Source organism: Protomyctophum bolini, assembly GCF_963924005.1.
Source record: "Protomyctophum bolini genome assembly, chromosome: 11".
NCBI classification, from domain to species: Eukaryota; Metazoa; Chordata; class Actinopteri; order Myctophiformes; family Myctophidae; genus Protomyctophum; species Protomyctophum bolini.
The window spans coordinates 9967744-9983985 of NC_137872.1; the positions used below are offsets into that span (position 1 = coordinate 9967744).

At 42.1% G+C, this 16242-nt stretch overlaps 1 protein-coding gene across 4 annotated transcripts; it reads right to left on the reverse strand.

The window, feature by feature from the left end:
• Positions 1-552: 552 nt before the first annotated feature.
• Positions 553-11264, reverse strand: tnnt1 (troponin T type 1 (skeletal, slow)). 4 transcript variants are annotated; one of them, XM_080775483.1, is made up of 14 exons: positions 11257-11264; positions 9868-9933; positions 9282-9299; positions 8139-8159; positions 7542-7562; positions 6512-6533; positions 5540-5591; positions 4327-4443; positions 3744-3821; positions 2457-2567; positions 1938-2047; positions 1490-1580; positions 1163-1203; positions 553-1006 (listed from the first exon to the last, which is right to left on the reverse strand). In XM_080775483.1, the coding sequence occupies exons 8-14, from the start codon at positions 4423-4425 to the stop codon at positions 961-963; spliced, it is 576 nt and encodes a 191-aa protein (XP_080631609.1). In that variant the 5' UTR covers positions 4426-4443; positions 5540-5591; positions 6512-6533; positions 7542-7562; positions 8139-8159; positions 9282-9299; positions 9868-9933; positions 11257-11264; the 3' UTR covers positions 553-960. The 4 variants fall into 4 exon arrangements, with proteins under 4 accessions (XP_080631609.1, XP_080631610.1, XP_080631611.1 ...); XM_080775484.1 differs by lacking the exons at positions 9282-9299; positions 11257-11264; XM_080775485.1 differs by lacking the exons at positions 8139-8159; positions 9282-9299; positions 11257-11264 and having other exon boundaries at positions 9868-9928.
• Between the last annotated feature and the right edge of the window lie 4978 nt (positions 11265-16242).

Consider the following 16242-nt stretch of genomic DNA (forward strand, 5'->3'; position numbering starts at 1 on the left):
TACTATAATAATACGATACGTGAAAAAAAAATAAAGTTTGGAGCTATCTAAATACCCACATTAGAAGGAGGACAACATGCGCAAATGCAAGCTGTGGGAGGGGAGGGGGGAGTCAGAGGGAGATGTAGAGGAGGGGGCATCTATGAGAAAAATCAAGGGCACTATGGATGATGGCACAGGGATGAAGGTAGATGCATGGCCAGTGTGTTTTGGTGTGGTGTTCTCCTTTAAGACAGGAGGAAAACGGTATGAGAATAGTATTGTCAAACTGACAGCTGCTGCCTCCTTCTCACTCCGTCTCCCCATGGATGGATGTCCTCCCTCTCAGCTCAATCAGCAGGACCAGAACACACACTCATTACGTTTATTATACTCGTCGTCAGATCGTCTTGGTACAGAGTGTCCCCTTGTGACTGTGGACAATATGGTCTTCTATGAGGACACCAGTTGGATTTAATCTCAGGGATGAAATTACGAATTAACGCATTTCTTATGTACCACTAGTACCACCACTCGCTGTACAGGGTTTGGCCAGTGTTCAGAGGGCAGATGTTTCTGTTTTTTCAACACGTAAAATATCACACAAATCGGTACAGATCTTTATATACGGTAATCATGTGATCAAGATGGATCTGTCAGATATAGATATATAGATATAAGGCAGCAGATGGTAATTAATTGATGTCATCAATTCTTGTTTTCCCCCTCAGTTGTCAATGTGCTCGTCAACTTCACCCATAGTTTGAGAACCCTGGTGTACTGTACACACACGCATAAAATCGAACTCAAAGTCCTCTCTGAGATTGAGTTTTATTAATCAATAATATACACTCTTATAATTTAGCATTCTGCACCATGCAGTGACCATGCATATGGACAGCTTTGGACATAACAAGCATCTGTATTCTTCTTGTTCCTCGTATATTTGTATCTCTACTTTTGTCTCCTCCTCCTTCGTAATTACTTCCAGCGTCCGCCCACCTTTCCTTTTCCATGGATCTTTTTGCTGTGGGAGAAAGGAAGAGACAGAGACAGGTGGAGGAAACAGCCCGGATCAAGACGGTTATTATCACCGTAGGTATATAAAAACACAAATTGCCTCATGACAAAGAAAAATGTTGAGGTAGCATACAATGTGTACATCTGCCATATGGCTACTCACAATTTTTGAGCGTGTGATATTCTGTTGAGCAACACAGTGATCTGTCGAAAAGAACATGAGGAGAAACCTTTAAGTTAGATGAATAACATTTGCATACGTTATTTGATATATATATATATATATATATATATACTGTATATATATATATATATATATATAGAGAGAGAGAGAGAGAGAGAGAGAGAGAGAGAGAGAGAGAGAGAGAGAGACGAGTAGAAATGAGTTGTAGTGTAGAAATGAAAAGACAAAGATCCTGAGTGGGATTCAAACGCAACTATAATTAGTCATTACAGAAAATTGCAGAGTCACCAAAATGGAGTCCAGTACCTCATATTTCTGGTGTTTCATGTGTTCTATTAAGTCAAACTTGTCTGATTCCAGCTGATAAATACAGTTCCACATCTCTTGGGCGCGTTGCCTATAGGAGAAACGTACAGATTATAGTGTTGCTTTAACTCTGTACAGGGTTTTAATTTTTTCATTGCGATGACTATTTGGATACAATTATTTAAACCCCATATATTTTGTTGACCAGAGTCCTTTTTTCTATCTAGACGAAATCTCTTCACCAATCACATTTTCCTCAAAACTATTTAAGTAGTATACAAAAGAAAAAAAGTCTCAATTTAACACACTGAGCCAATCTCTTCAGCTATTTTCACCAAATGTTGAACCCCAGAATACAGTGTGCTGTGAACTGGAGCTGACTAGTCCATAATGCTGCTTTGGTGTCATATTTGGTTAACTGCCTGTGATGTGATTGGTTGAGACTGACCTAAGTCCGTCCTCCCTCAAAGTGTCGATAGCCAGTGGCTGCCGCCTGTCAGCCAGCGTCTTCATTTTAGTCTCTCTGCCCGTCATACGCTTTCCTCTCTTGGATTCAGCCTGGTAAGAGACCACACATACGCATGCACGCACACACGCATGACGCACGCACAAACACACACACACACACACACACACACACACACACACACACACACACACACACACACACACACACACACACACACACACACACACACACACACACACACACACACACACACACACACGCGCGCGCACACACACGCGCACACACAGAGGAAATGTTTTGAAAAATAGTGAAATATGTTTCAAAAGTGCTTAACATGATGTTGATCACTGAAGAAGGCATGCAATTAATTTCACACAATTCCGCAAAAACCAGACACTACACTGTTAAAATGCCATTCACCACCAGTATCTTCATCATCATCATCTTGACAACATCCTCACTGTGTAAACCGCACAGCGACAGCAGCTGTGAACTGACCTTGGACAAAAAGCCTCCGAAGTTGGCTCCCATGTTCAGAACCTTCTTCTTCTTGGCGTCATCTCCAGCCTTCTTCTTGGCCTCCTCGTCCTCCTTCCTCTGACGCTCCTCCTGAGGGATGGGAGGAGACAGGAATGAACAGGCACAACCTCAATTAAACCTCCTGAGAGATGGGAGAAGACAGGAATGAACAGGCACAACCTCAATTCAACCTCCTCAGGGATGGGAGGAGACAGGAATGAACAGGCACAACCTCAATTCAACCTCCTGAGGGATGGGAGGAGACAGGAATGAACAGGCACAACCTCAATTCAACCTCCTGAGGGATGGGAGGAGACAGGAATGAACAGGCACAACCTCAATTCAACCTCCTGAGGGATGGGAGGAGACAGGAATGAACAGGCACAACCTCAATTCAACCTCCTGAGGGATGGGAGGAGACAGGGATGAACAGGCACAACCTCAATTCAACCTCCTGAGGGATGGGAGGAGACAGGAATGAACAGGCACAAGCTCAATTCAACCTCCTGAGGGATGGGAGGAGACAGGGATGAACAGGCACAACGTGTTCTTGCACTTGCACCAATCTCCGCACCATGGGCGACCGGGCCTTCTGCTACACAGCCCCATGTCTGTGGAACTCGCTCCCGTTGCACCTGAGAGCACCACAGTCCACTGATGCTTTTAAAAATGGACTAAAAACCTACCTTTTTACCAAAGCATTCTCTTATTGTTTTACTCTTACCTAGTTTTACCTTGACCCAATTTAGTTTAGCTGAGCTGGCTTCCATGAAATTGATTGTGATATGCTGTTTTTATTTTTTTATTCTTATTTTTTGCCCTGCTTTTCTTTTTAACCCTGTAGCACTCTGAGATTCGTGAGAATGTAAAGTGCTTTATAAATGCATTATAATAATTATTATAACAGGCACAACTCCAATTCAACATTTTCTTTGCTACTTATAATATGAGTACATGACGAATATTTCTTTGTTGCAGAAGTAACAACAATAAGAAATAGGTAATTAGCAATAACAACATTGTGTGTAATCTGTCAAGAAAAATAGGACAGAATAACATTATGTATGTCCATTTATGAGTGCATTATGTTTGTGTGTGTGCAGTCTTAAAATATATACCTGCCTCTGTTTGAGTGCAGTAGACAGGTAGTTTTGCTGCCGATGTTTTGAGCAGGTACTGTACGTACTGTAGGTAGCTATGTGTGTGTGCGTGTGCGCGTGCGTGCGTGTGTGTGTGTGCGTGCATGCGTGCGTGCGTGCACATTACCGCAATCCTGTTCTGTCTGTCCTTCTCCTTCTCTGCTCTGACCCTCTGGATCTCAGCTCTCTCTGAACGACGATTCTCCTGATGAAGAAAACAACAATGGATTCAATAAAGGAAGGAAAGATAACAGGACATCAATATTTAATCATAGTTATTGGTATTGTTGTTATTATTAGGCTAGTAGTAGTAGTATTCTAAAGTTGTGAAATAACTACTTTCAACCACTTTCAACCAGGTGTCCCTATTTTGAGCAACATGCTTTTTTTTATCAAGCGTATAAGAGCATTTCTGCATTATAAGTTATAAGATGGCATATAATGGTAGAATAACTAAAGATTATTATTATATGATAGCATAATGATCATATGATGTGATCATTAATGATCAAATCAACTAATCAAATTATTCCCGAGCACGGCATGGCTACAGCTCACTGATCCTTGGCTGCGGCTCACCGCTCCAAGAGATGGGTCAAATGCGGAGAAGAGAACTGCGGTAACGTGTGTGACAAATAGTCGGTACCCAGGCTTTTATTTAGTTCGCATTCGGCTCAAAAAAGAATGATCAAACAAGGAAAGGGACTCACGATGCGATCCTTCAGGCCGATCAGCTCCTCCTCTTCCTTCTTCCTCTGCTCAAAGTGAACATCGATCAGTGTCTGGAGCTCCAAAAAATCCTTCTCCATGCGCTTCCTGTGGATGTCCTGAAAGGCAGGCGGAGGGAGGACTTAAAGCTAAATTAAAGATCGAGTGCCTTTGATGTTTTTCCCACCCTAGAACATGATCATCAGGTACTATAACTATACGATGAAGATGTTTTTCAAAGAAGTGTACAGAAACTGAACCCACCAGTTCATTAAGTCCTATAGGCCTATACCTGGTTTTCACCTTATAGCACCACCCACCTGAACGTAAGCCTCGCCCACAGCTGTTGTATGATAATGGGGGAGATTTTATTATGTCACGAAAGTGGTGGTATTACGATTGGGCCTTTTGACTCAAAGGCTTTCAGCTTTCAGGAAGAAACCAAAAATACACACGGAAGACATATTTGCATATTATAACCACACCTGGGGGTCTATTAGAGTAATGTCAACTCCATAGACGCATACAAAACAGAAAAAGTAAAAATCACGGCACTTCATCTTTAAAGAATGAAGTGTGGCAGTGTTCATTTCGTCGACTAAAACTATGATGAAAAATGTCCATTGACTACCTATTTTCACTGACGAAAACTGAATCAAAATGAGGTATGATGACTTAAAATTAAGACTAAATATATTGTCAATTTTGTCAACAAATACAAATGAGTTGTTTTGTTTTATGTTCGGTTGAGCTCAGGTGTTGATGTCAGGTGTTACAACGCGCTGCGATGCGAGCTTGTAGATCTGCTATTTTCAGCATGCAACCAAGTGTAAAATCAGGCATTATGACGCCATCAAGGCCTGCCAAAAACTGTACATTTACTACAATCGACTAAAACTAGACCAAATCTAAAACATTTCAGACAACTAAAATCTAACTAAAACAAAATGTATTATTATTATTCATTTTATTCAAAAGTCTATGACTAAAACTAAATAGAAAATGTGCTGTCAAAATAACACTGGCGTGTAGTACAGTGAATTGATTATGAGAGACCAGTAGGGCAGATACTGTAGGTAGAGCAGAGGACAGAGAGGGTGATACAGCACAGAAGTACAGAAGAGAGGGAGTGAGAGAGGGACAGGACTACTGTACATGCTGCAACCGGTCCTAGAAGATAGGAGGAAGACCAACGGATCTCTTCTGGTAACTCACATCAAAATCAACTCTGTCCCCCTCGGGTATCTTTAGAGAAGGTATCAAGGGTCTATGGAAAGGATGAAAGAAACGGAAAACTCATGAGTGAAGAAACCACTACATGTAGTGGTTAATTCACTCATGAAGAAAAGGATATTTATCTGAATCATTATTCTGCAGAATAATGATTCATTATTTTCCAGTTGAAATTTCATCGAGCACCAAATGAAAACTAGAAAAACTAGAATGTCCTCATCAAAAGCTCAGAAAGTATAAGACATCAAAAAGGTACATGCTTAAATCCAGTCCTAAAGTAGATTTTTATATATATTTTTAGTAGCATTTTTATGTAGTAAAACTGCAAACATTTTAAACTTTGGAGGGAGTTTGTTGCTGGAACTACGTATGAAGGACTAGGGCAGACAAAGTAGGTATAGTCAAGAAATGGTAAAATAGTCTGGACAATAGTGCCTAGCGCGTTGTAGTTTTGTAGGAATCAGCAACAAACCGATTCCTCTACACGAGAAAGAAGACAGAAAACCTTTAAGGAAATTATTTCACATCTTCAAAACTGGCAAAGCAAAGTTACTATATTTACCCAGGGTAACTGGACTAAGCTCAAGAACTTGTTTACAGCCAGGCCCTGCTCATAGAACATTTCATGGTAGGGGTTCAATGCCTTGCTCAAGGGCACTTCAGCGGTGGTAATTTTAACGTGCCGGTCCGGGGATACGAACTAGCAACCTTCCGATATCAAGACCGCTCCGCAAACCGTTCGGCCACCGCTGCCCCATTGAGTACCAGGGCATTGTGTTGTTTTTTTTAAACAAAGCCAGCCACTTGTGTTGCTATCCCTTGTCTCTTCAGGTTACATCAAGAATTCAGATTTCTCCGACTTCATTATGCAATATCATTATTCATGTGAAACGTCATGGTGGAGAAGACAACCACACAGCCAAACATGAAAGCAAAGCGCACACGTGGACGTACTTGGGCTTAGGGCGTTCCTCCTCTGTGTGTGTGAGAGTGTGTGTGAGATAGAGAGAGCGAGACAGAGCGCGAGAGAGAGAGAGAGAGGGGGGGGGGGGGGGTGGATAGAGGGAAGGGGAGAGAGCAATAAGAGAAAGAAATGAGAAAGAAGAAATGAGAGAGAAAATAGAAAGAGTCAAGATGGGAGAGCAAGGGAGGGAGAAAATATATTAATAAATGACTCAAAATGTATTTCCCCCTTAGATATATGTGAAAACCAGCTGGCCGTTTAATCCATCCTAGTTGATCCTGTTCAGAGACCAATGAGTAAATATAAACCATCTCATGCACATTATAGAAAAGAGTTTCAAACTGGAAAAGTTAACAGGATAGGCTACTATATGAGATTAACATACGACAAAGTAAACACAACTTTGAAGATGAAATACAGGTCGTATTACTAGTAATAATACGTGTAAGTAAGTGTGTTGCATAATCACTGAAGGAGGCTACTAAAGAAAAGGCCAGGATTGTACACGGTCAGCGTCTTTTGGCACTTGGGCCTGAGGGAGGAGCTAGAGGAAAGGCCATGGGATCACCAAAATCAGTACAAATGCCATGGCAGCCTAGCCAGCAGATTTCAAGATATCTTAGTTGGGAGTCGGGACACGACCGTTATTGTACACTGCCGTTATTGTACAAGAGCATTATTGTGTTAATTAGCGGCAGCCGTGTTGCTTACATTCAGTAGAACTGTAAGGGCAGCCTTATGTAAACTGCTACGTGTTTAGCCTTCTGTATTATTTTATCCTGAACCGAAAAAACCCTAAAATAAATCAGTCTAGGATTTAATGCCCCTGAATGGCTACGTGAATTATTTATAGTCTCTACTGGTACATTGAGTCTGACACAGTCAGGGAAGGCCACTTATCATCACCCTTTGCTCCACCACAGGATAAATGCAATTTTTGAAAGGCTTTTGGGACGGAATATAAACAAAAGTAGTAGAGTGCACTGTAGCCTATAATGTGAGTAAAACACAATCGCTCACCTTCCTCCTGGGCATCTTGATCTGAATGGCCACCCAAAGAACACATTGATGGATGGAGAGAGAGAGAGAGAGAGAGAGAGAGAGAGAGAGAGAGAGAGAGAGAGAGAGAGAGAGAGAGAGAGGAGGATACAGGAATGGTGGGATTACGTTAGTGGATGGTAAAGAATGGGAGGAACGGAATTATGGATTAAGGGAAGGAGATGAACATACCACAATGTTATGGATTCACACAACTAAATGCAAAAGGAGGGAAAGTCAGGAATTGGTGAGTAAATGTTGAACAGATCGCTGCATAGCATGCATATTTGATGCTTGCTGAATGAGAATGCTGAAATTATGTCTCATTTAAAGAGCTTTAATTATTATTCACTTGTTCATGTTCCTATTGTGAGGTTCATTTTTGGTCAACTAAAATGAACAGCTTAGGTTACATGGAAATTATCCTGAATTACCAATATTCTCATCAGTTACATTATTGCTCTAAGGTATTATATTAATAACTGGCATAACAATTACATTTGGGGAGAACATGATAAATGGAAAAAATATATAAAGAGGAGAAAATAGAACAATCCTCATCCTCACACTACGTCTCACCTTCCTCCTGGTCGACTGGCTCTGGCACAAGAACAACAAACGGACAGGCGGAAGACAAATGAAGGTTGTGGATGAATTAGGAAAAGTTAAGGAAAATTGGGAAAGGAAGGGAAGAATGAGACAAAACAAAGAAGCAAGGTGGATCAATGAAGGATATATAAAGCATGGCGGTTAGAGGAACATAAAATAGAAAGAAGAAGGCAGACAAAGTGAAACAAACAAAACAAAAACAGTTAAGGAGAAAGAAGGATGAGAGAAGGGTGGAAGGATGAAAGGAGAACAAGTTAATGATATAAAGCCAGCAAGCTCAGAAAACTACAATTTCCCATCAAGCAATCACGGGCCACTCCATATGACTAATATGCAGCAGCTGGTGTAAGGTAAAGGGCAATGTAATTTTGAGAAACTCTTCATAACATTCATAATTACATATGTACATGGCCAATGTACATAGAGTGTAATCGTAAATGTACATGTATATGAATCAAATGCAGCATTACAACTGGCAAAACCAACTCTAAAGAATTCTAATACAATTCTTAAGTGTTACCTTTGCATCTGCCCGTGTGAACGCAGCATAAGCTAGCCACATTGAACGTTAAACTATACAATTTAAAAATAGACTATAGCTGATTCCCACCACCAGTATGCAACTCAGTAAGCAACTCAGATGGGCTGTCGAGACAGTCGATAGTCGAGCCCAGCAGCTGATGGCGGTGAGCGAGGCCATCAGCTGCTCGGTACAGGCACTCACTCGCAGATACTGGCTCACTTGAGCACGCCTCCTGAGCCTCACTGAGGCCTTAATGTCTGCATTGTTGTTCAGAGGCGTGCACTGCAACATGCTGTTATACTGTACCACGTCCATCCAGAGAAAACTCGTGGTTGTTATTGGGTCTCGTAAATACAGTATGAACTGAACTGCCTAAGATCATAAGAGTATCCTGTACCTGGATCCTGTTTCAGGGTGAATTTCCCCTTTAAAGGAATCAGAAGCAATAGCGAGCAATGCGATAAGCTGTAAGAAATACTTGCAGCATGGTGGATAAAATTCCACATAATATACAGTATATACACACACACACATTATACAAAGTTTGCAAACGTTGGGATTTGGCACTGCAAACGGAGCTCTCACCCTACCTCCATACTCTTGCAGCTCTTATAGGCGGGACGTGCACAGATATTGGCCATTGTGAAAGCAGGACAGAAGAGATAAGACATTGACATGAGGTGAGAGTTAATGCAGCATAGCATATTAATCACTGTTTTGCAACCCCTGAGTCTAACGGTTTCAGATTCTGAATATGAAGTGTCGCGTTTGCATTCCTTTGGTGAATCCCAGGGAGCTCGCACTTCCCTACACTTACATTTTAGACATTTAGCTCACAGTTTTACCCAGAGCTACGTACGTAGCATGAGCATGAGCTGAATGATGTCTTTAATACTCAAGGACAAGTGAAATGGTTGGCAATGTCACCCATTATGGGGCTCAAATGAAACGTGGGACCTTTTGGTCACAGGGAAGTGCTTCTAATCACTGGAAATTAACACCATGATGCTCAAGTGCCTCCCAACGACCATGACGTCATTTGACCCTTTTCTTCCTGAAAACTACAAAAATGGCTGTAATCATGTCAAAGTAAGATCATTTACTGGACACCCAGAGGTGTCCACTGGTAGGTCTTGGAGGACGACATGATGTGGACACCTGCTCCTAATTTCTTACCTCCTCCATCTTCTTCAGCCTGCTCTGCCTCTTCCTCCTCTTGGATCTCTGTGTCTTCCTCTGGCTCTGATACAAAGAGAGACAGTGAAGATAGATGGAGCAAAAAGGAGACAGATTAAGACAGTTTGGGCTGTATTTTGCGTGTCTTAAGTACCAGGACTTATTCCCTAACTTGAGTAGACCTGGAGGCGTGATCAATGCTCTTTGGCCACTCAGAATAGCCAAATGGCATTGATCACGCCTCCAGGTCTTTAGTTTACTCAAGTTAGGGAATAAGACCTGGTACTTAAGACACGCAAAATACAGCCTTTTGTCTACAAGGCTTAGTTTAGATTTAGTTTAGTTTAATGCATGCTATTCGCTATACACTGGGCAATTACAATTATTAACAAAAATAACAATACAAAATAAAAAAGTGCGCTTCTCGGAATGCAGGTCTGCATCTGCTCTCCACCAGGCCAGCTTGCCTATTAACTTCCTGAAGCATGCGACCAGTGAATCAGTTCTTCTTGGTTCCATGATACAGCTTTTATCAGTATTGTGATGTGATGTTAAGTTAATCTGTTCAGATGTTATGTGCACTTAAAGGGATAGTTCAGATTTTTTGAATTTAAGTTGTATGAAATACTTGCCATTAATATAGTGGTTGCAACTGTATTAATTGATTGCCCGAGTCCCGTGGTGGGAGTTCTGCTCTGGTTTTGGTCAATATTAAGTAGTTCCGGTCATTTTGTGGGGGGAACTGGGGCCACACAGTAAAAGTAAATTAATCCACAAAACGAACGTAATTTGTATTGTTGACCTATTTCTAAAATATTAGCTCGACTTTCGTTCAACTTTGACCCCTCTATCACATGGAACTCTTTTTTGGGCGTAGTGATATGGACACATAAAACATAGTTCCGTGTGATAGAGGGGTAAAAAAATAACGAAAGTTGCACTCATATTTTAGAAATAGGTCAACAATACAAATAACGTTAGTTTTGTGGATTAATTTACCTTTACTGCGTGGCCCCCTGTGCCCCCCACAAAATGACCGGAACTACTTGATATTTCACCAAAACCAGAGCAGAACTCCCACCACGGGACTCTGGCAATCAATTAATACAGTTGCAACCACTATATTAATGGCAAGTATTTCATACAGCTTAAGTTAAAAAACTCTGAACTATCCCTTTAAGTGTGAAATGTCACGCCCACTGCCATGCCCCTTTTCTACAATCAGCATGAAAAGGGTTAATCAGGTAGAGATAATGACTACAGTGCTTTGAAAGCAAGCATTGTCTGCATGCATGGTCATAGACGCAGTGGTGAAATACCTGTAGAGAGCTTGTACACGTGAAAGACAACATGAGTTTGAGAGTAAGCGATAAATTCCATATAACTTACCCTCTGTCTGCTCCCTAAAGTCACAGAGGATGAAAAGAAAGGAGGACAAAATGTGTAATTTATTGCCATTTTTACAAAACACTGAAATCATGGTAAAAAGAGAGCATGGTACTCACTCGGACTCGGACTCCTCTTCTATATCCGACATTGCTGCAACAAAAAAACAAAACATGAATTCAACCATTAAGATGAAGAACTTTGGTAAAAGCCCAGTCCCCCTTGGGGTCTCGACCCACAGTTTGAGAACCATTAGGCAAACGGTACCAGTGCACCAGGGCTATGGGAGTGTTTATATTCCTGGTTCCTAAGACTGCTGAACTCAAAACTGTGACTCCCATACACCATCACACATGCAGGCAGAATCACATGGACTCCCAGACACCATCACACATGCAGGCAGAATCACATGTGCTTCCATAGTAGGACAACTTCACCCATTTTCAACCCATCATATTATTTGGTCCTCCTCACTAATGCTGATGATAATATGGTGATAATATGGGCTGTGCCTGTGGACAGTTCAGAAACCTGCCTACCAGTGAAATAATCGTTGGGCAGGTTTATTTTTGAGTATGAATGGATAATTTTATGTCAGTGTCTGAGCAAATAGACTTAATAGTGTCTAATTTAAGTCATGATATGTATGATGATAAGAGCGCCCCTCACTTCACACAGGTGAGTGAGACTACAGTCTCGCAGTGAAAGGTTGTGCAGATGTATGTAGGCAATGACATGTCAATATGCTCATTAGAGATAATGTTTTTGCAAACTGGAACATATATGGCCTAAGGTTTGGGCTAGAAGATAGGCCATGTCACCAAAATCATTAGCGGTCATGCTTTGAAGAGGATGACTGTACAAGTTTCATGGATATCCGGGAATCATATTTTTAGATTTTGGCATGATGTTGGCGATAGATGAAAGGCCATATGGGGTGAACAGACTCAGTATGGCTGTTCCTCCAGGGATCAGGACAGTGCACAACTGCAAGTGTGACAAAAGGGGACAAGAATGCGTGAGCAAGGACAACAGCAGGGTCCAGTGTCTATCCTCTCTGGGTGGATAGACCAGTGTTGTGGAGCAGAGCTGTGTGCGGCCTGCCATCTTTTAAACTGTATCTACTGGATGTGCGCAACCCACCCGTTTTTTTAAACTTGCTGACCACTCTGTGTCATTATGGCATCATATCCTAGACTTTCTTCGTGTGCAGGTGCAGTTTTGCAAAGTGCCAGCAATAGCTGCTTCTTGCATCGTTTATTTCTTTGTGGCAGGTGAGGTTTTCCCCCTTGAAAAGATCCCATATGATAGAGGGAACATGATTGTGCTTTTGTCGTTTAATCTAGATTTCAACCTCCAATTGCAGCCACGACCAGCACCAGGGAAATTCAAAGGAAAAGAGCGGGTAAAGAGGGGAACCGATGGTTTCTCAGATTGGCACCAGGGGGGGTGGACAACCAGGACTCTTCATCGTTCATCACACACTCTATATTGCTGTGTTATTGAGATTTACAGCAAATCAAACTTTGAAACCTATCATGCTGGTCAGCGAGCAGCTTATGAAAAACCTCCATTACTCTAAAGAGGACTACTATAGGTTGAATACATACAGTAGCTAGCAAATAATGTCAAGCACCATTTCTCAAAAAACACCAAACAAGTCAAACTGAAATCAGCACAAAACTATTAAGACTAAAACTGCATCCATGGATGTGTCTTTTGTCCGATTCAGTGACACACACATTAATGTATAGGTATGGATACAGAGAGGACAGTGCTATTTTGGTACCAATACATGATTGGTCAGACACAAAATACAGATACAATACAGATAAGGTATTGACTATTGAAACATGTATACCCTATACACAGTACACATATACTGTACCACCAATGGCTATGACCTTCTCTGAGGGCATTGTGTGGACAAATCCATACAAGCATCCACAGGACAGCCAAGTACACACGTACAGTACCCACAAACAATAGGACACGCACACACAGTCTCTCTCGTTGGTGACATCTTCTTGGCAGGCATCGAGACAAGAAGACTCAACAGGTGAGAATGTGACAAGGTTTAAAGAGAAAGAAATAGATAATTTCTCTCTCTTTCCTGTTTCAATGTAAAGTTTGAATGTAAAGTCCAAAGTTCCCATTTTCTGGTGTTGGGAGAGTCTGTGACGGTCCGACGGCTCGCAAAATGTGCACAATAGAAGGTTCAGACCATAACAGAGGGCATGGATAGATCATAAAGTGATATGATGATATCATAGTTTTCTATGCATTTCCGGGGTTTGGGGGGATTTGATCCCCCAAAACAATTTCGCCTGCATGTGTGTTTATTCCTGTTACTTTCCTATCCTCCAACAACAGTGGGAATTTTTCTAAACAGAAAAGCATCACAATTAGATGTTTTTCTCAAACAAACAGAGAACAATTAATTGTAAACCTGTGTGAAAACCCATGTCCTAAAAGAAAATAATTCTTTGATGTCCACGGGTCATTTATTTTAAATAACTGTCCCTTGCACATCATAGAAGTCAGATTTTTGTCTTGCCTCACATTTACTAGGGCTAGGCCTACTGTTCAAACCCTTTGTGCATTAATGTCTCCCTTCACTCAACCCCCGAGTTATCTCCATCTTCTGTCATCTGTAACGATTTATATTATTTATATCTCATTGTTGACTCGGTGAATTTATAGCGACTGCAACTGTCCTTCCTCTTCCATCCTCGCCGTTGTCTCGCCAGGACTCCACAGGCAGAGAAATGGATACCCAAAGAGCTTTCAACAGATAATAACCATCGCTCCCACTGTGCTTCTCCACCCCTTTCTGAAGCGCTCTCATTCTCACTCTGCTAAATTCATCGCAGGACTGGCAGTAGTTTTCAATTGAAAATGCATGTATAAAAGATAATTTGCGTGATCATTCTATTTGTCTGTGTCTGTTCTATTCTTCTGTCTTTCTGCCCTAAATCTCTCACTCTCTTCTACTGCTTTTGTCTATCACATTTGGGATAAAATATGCAAGTGGCTTTTGCTGGCAGTTGGTCAGTCACACACAAACTCTCTCTCTCTCTCGCTCTCTCTCTAGTCAGTGTTAAGCCACAAAACTTTCTGAATGCCACAGAGATAGGCACAGGCAGGCTGACAAACACACAGACAGATGGACATGAGGTCAGATGGACAGATGAACTGGCTTCAATGAGAATATGAATTCATTCAGATTCAGATTCAGATACCTTTATTTATCTAAATATGCATGTATTGGACACACACACACACACACACACACACACACACACACACACACACACACACACACACACACACACACACACACACACACACACACACACACACACACACACACACACACACACACACACACACACACACACACACACACACACACACACACACACACACACACACACACACACGGCTCAGGGGTTGAGTGCCTGGATGGGAACCGCAAGGTTGCCAGTTCGAACCCGGGCTCCCCCAGAGTTACTGTCGAAGTGTCCTTGAGCAAGACACTGAACCCCTAATTGCTCCCGATGTGCTAGTTGGTGCCTTGCATGGTTTCCGCTGCCATCGGTGTATGAATGGGTGAATGTAATGCACAATCTATGTAAAGCGCCTTGGATAAAGGCGCTATATAAATGCACCATTTACCATTTACACACACCTATTGTTGGCAACTATGGCGATAGCAGGCGAACAGGCGATGGTCGTAAAGTGGAGGAACGTCGTCCAAAAAGAAAATGTTTAATAGTGTTACAGTATGTGTAATGGAATGGTTCTTGTTAACCTCTGTTTCATTGGAAAGGTTACACAGTATGACTATAATGCAGGGTGCTTTTCATCCCAATGGTTAGGGCCATCGGTAATGATCCATGAGGACGGGGCAGAGAGAACAAGGGGATTCAGGAGAAGAGTCCAGTTACACCCGCACGCGCACACAGGCATTAACTGGAGCATTGTAATGGGGTAATTTTAGTCCGGGGCTCTGTTGAATGTTTGTGTATGCGTGTTTAGGTAAGAGTGTGTTTGTATGGCGTGCCTGTAGAGAGTTGTGTTGTAATGGGTGCATCATTACATGTTACTTTCGCAAGCAGAGTGCACAAGTACTGCAATCGGCTGGGTATGTACAGTATAGTACAGACTGAGTACAACAACGGTCAATAAGGGACCACCATTCTTGGTGACGCAACTATGGTACGTTTCAAGGTTGGCATAATAAGGTTAATAACGGGTCTAAAGTATTTAGAATAGCAGAGAGCTCTAGGACTCAGAGCAGCAGTCGTATCCAGACAGCAGAGAGCTCTATGACTCAGAGCAGCAGTCGTACCCAGACAGAGAGCAGAGAGCTCTAGGACTCAGAGCAGCAGTCGTACCCAGACAGACAGCAGAGAGCTCTAGGACTCAGAGCAGCAGTCGTACCCAGACAGACAGCAGAGAGCTCTAGGACTCAGAGCAGCAGTCGTACCCAGACAGACAGCAGAGAGCTCTAGGACTCAGAGCAGCAGTCGTACCCAGACAGAGAGCTCTAGGACTCAGAGCAGCAGTCGTACCCAGACAGACAGCAGAGAGCTCTATGACTCAGAGCAGCAGTCGTACCAGCAGTGGTGAGCACACTTGTAGGCCAGATACATGGTCTACTTGTGTGCAAGGCGCATGTTGGCATCTTGAGAGAGTGCATTTCTAGTTCTAACTTCTCTTTTAATTTCCGTCTCTCAGTTTACACTAGGGTTGGAAATATACTGTATAACTCTGCTGTTGGGAAGAAACCACCTAACTCCAAAAATTTCATTTTTCAGGAAATACACTAACGAGCAGACACTTATGGCCCAATGAATCAACTCAGTGAACAACCCCTTTGAAGTTCAAAGAGATCCTCCCCCCACAGACAGAGGTCCCTGTCAAGGGATGAATGTCAACATAAACATTGGAACGAAACCAAAATACAACCAGAGGGACATGTCT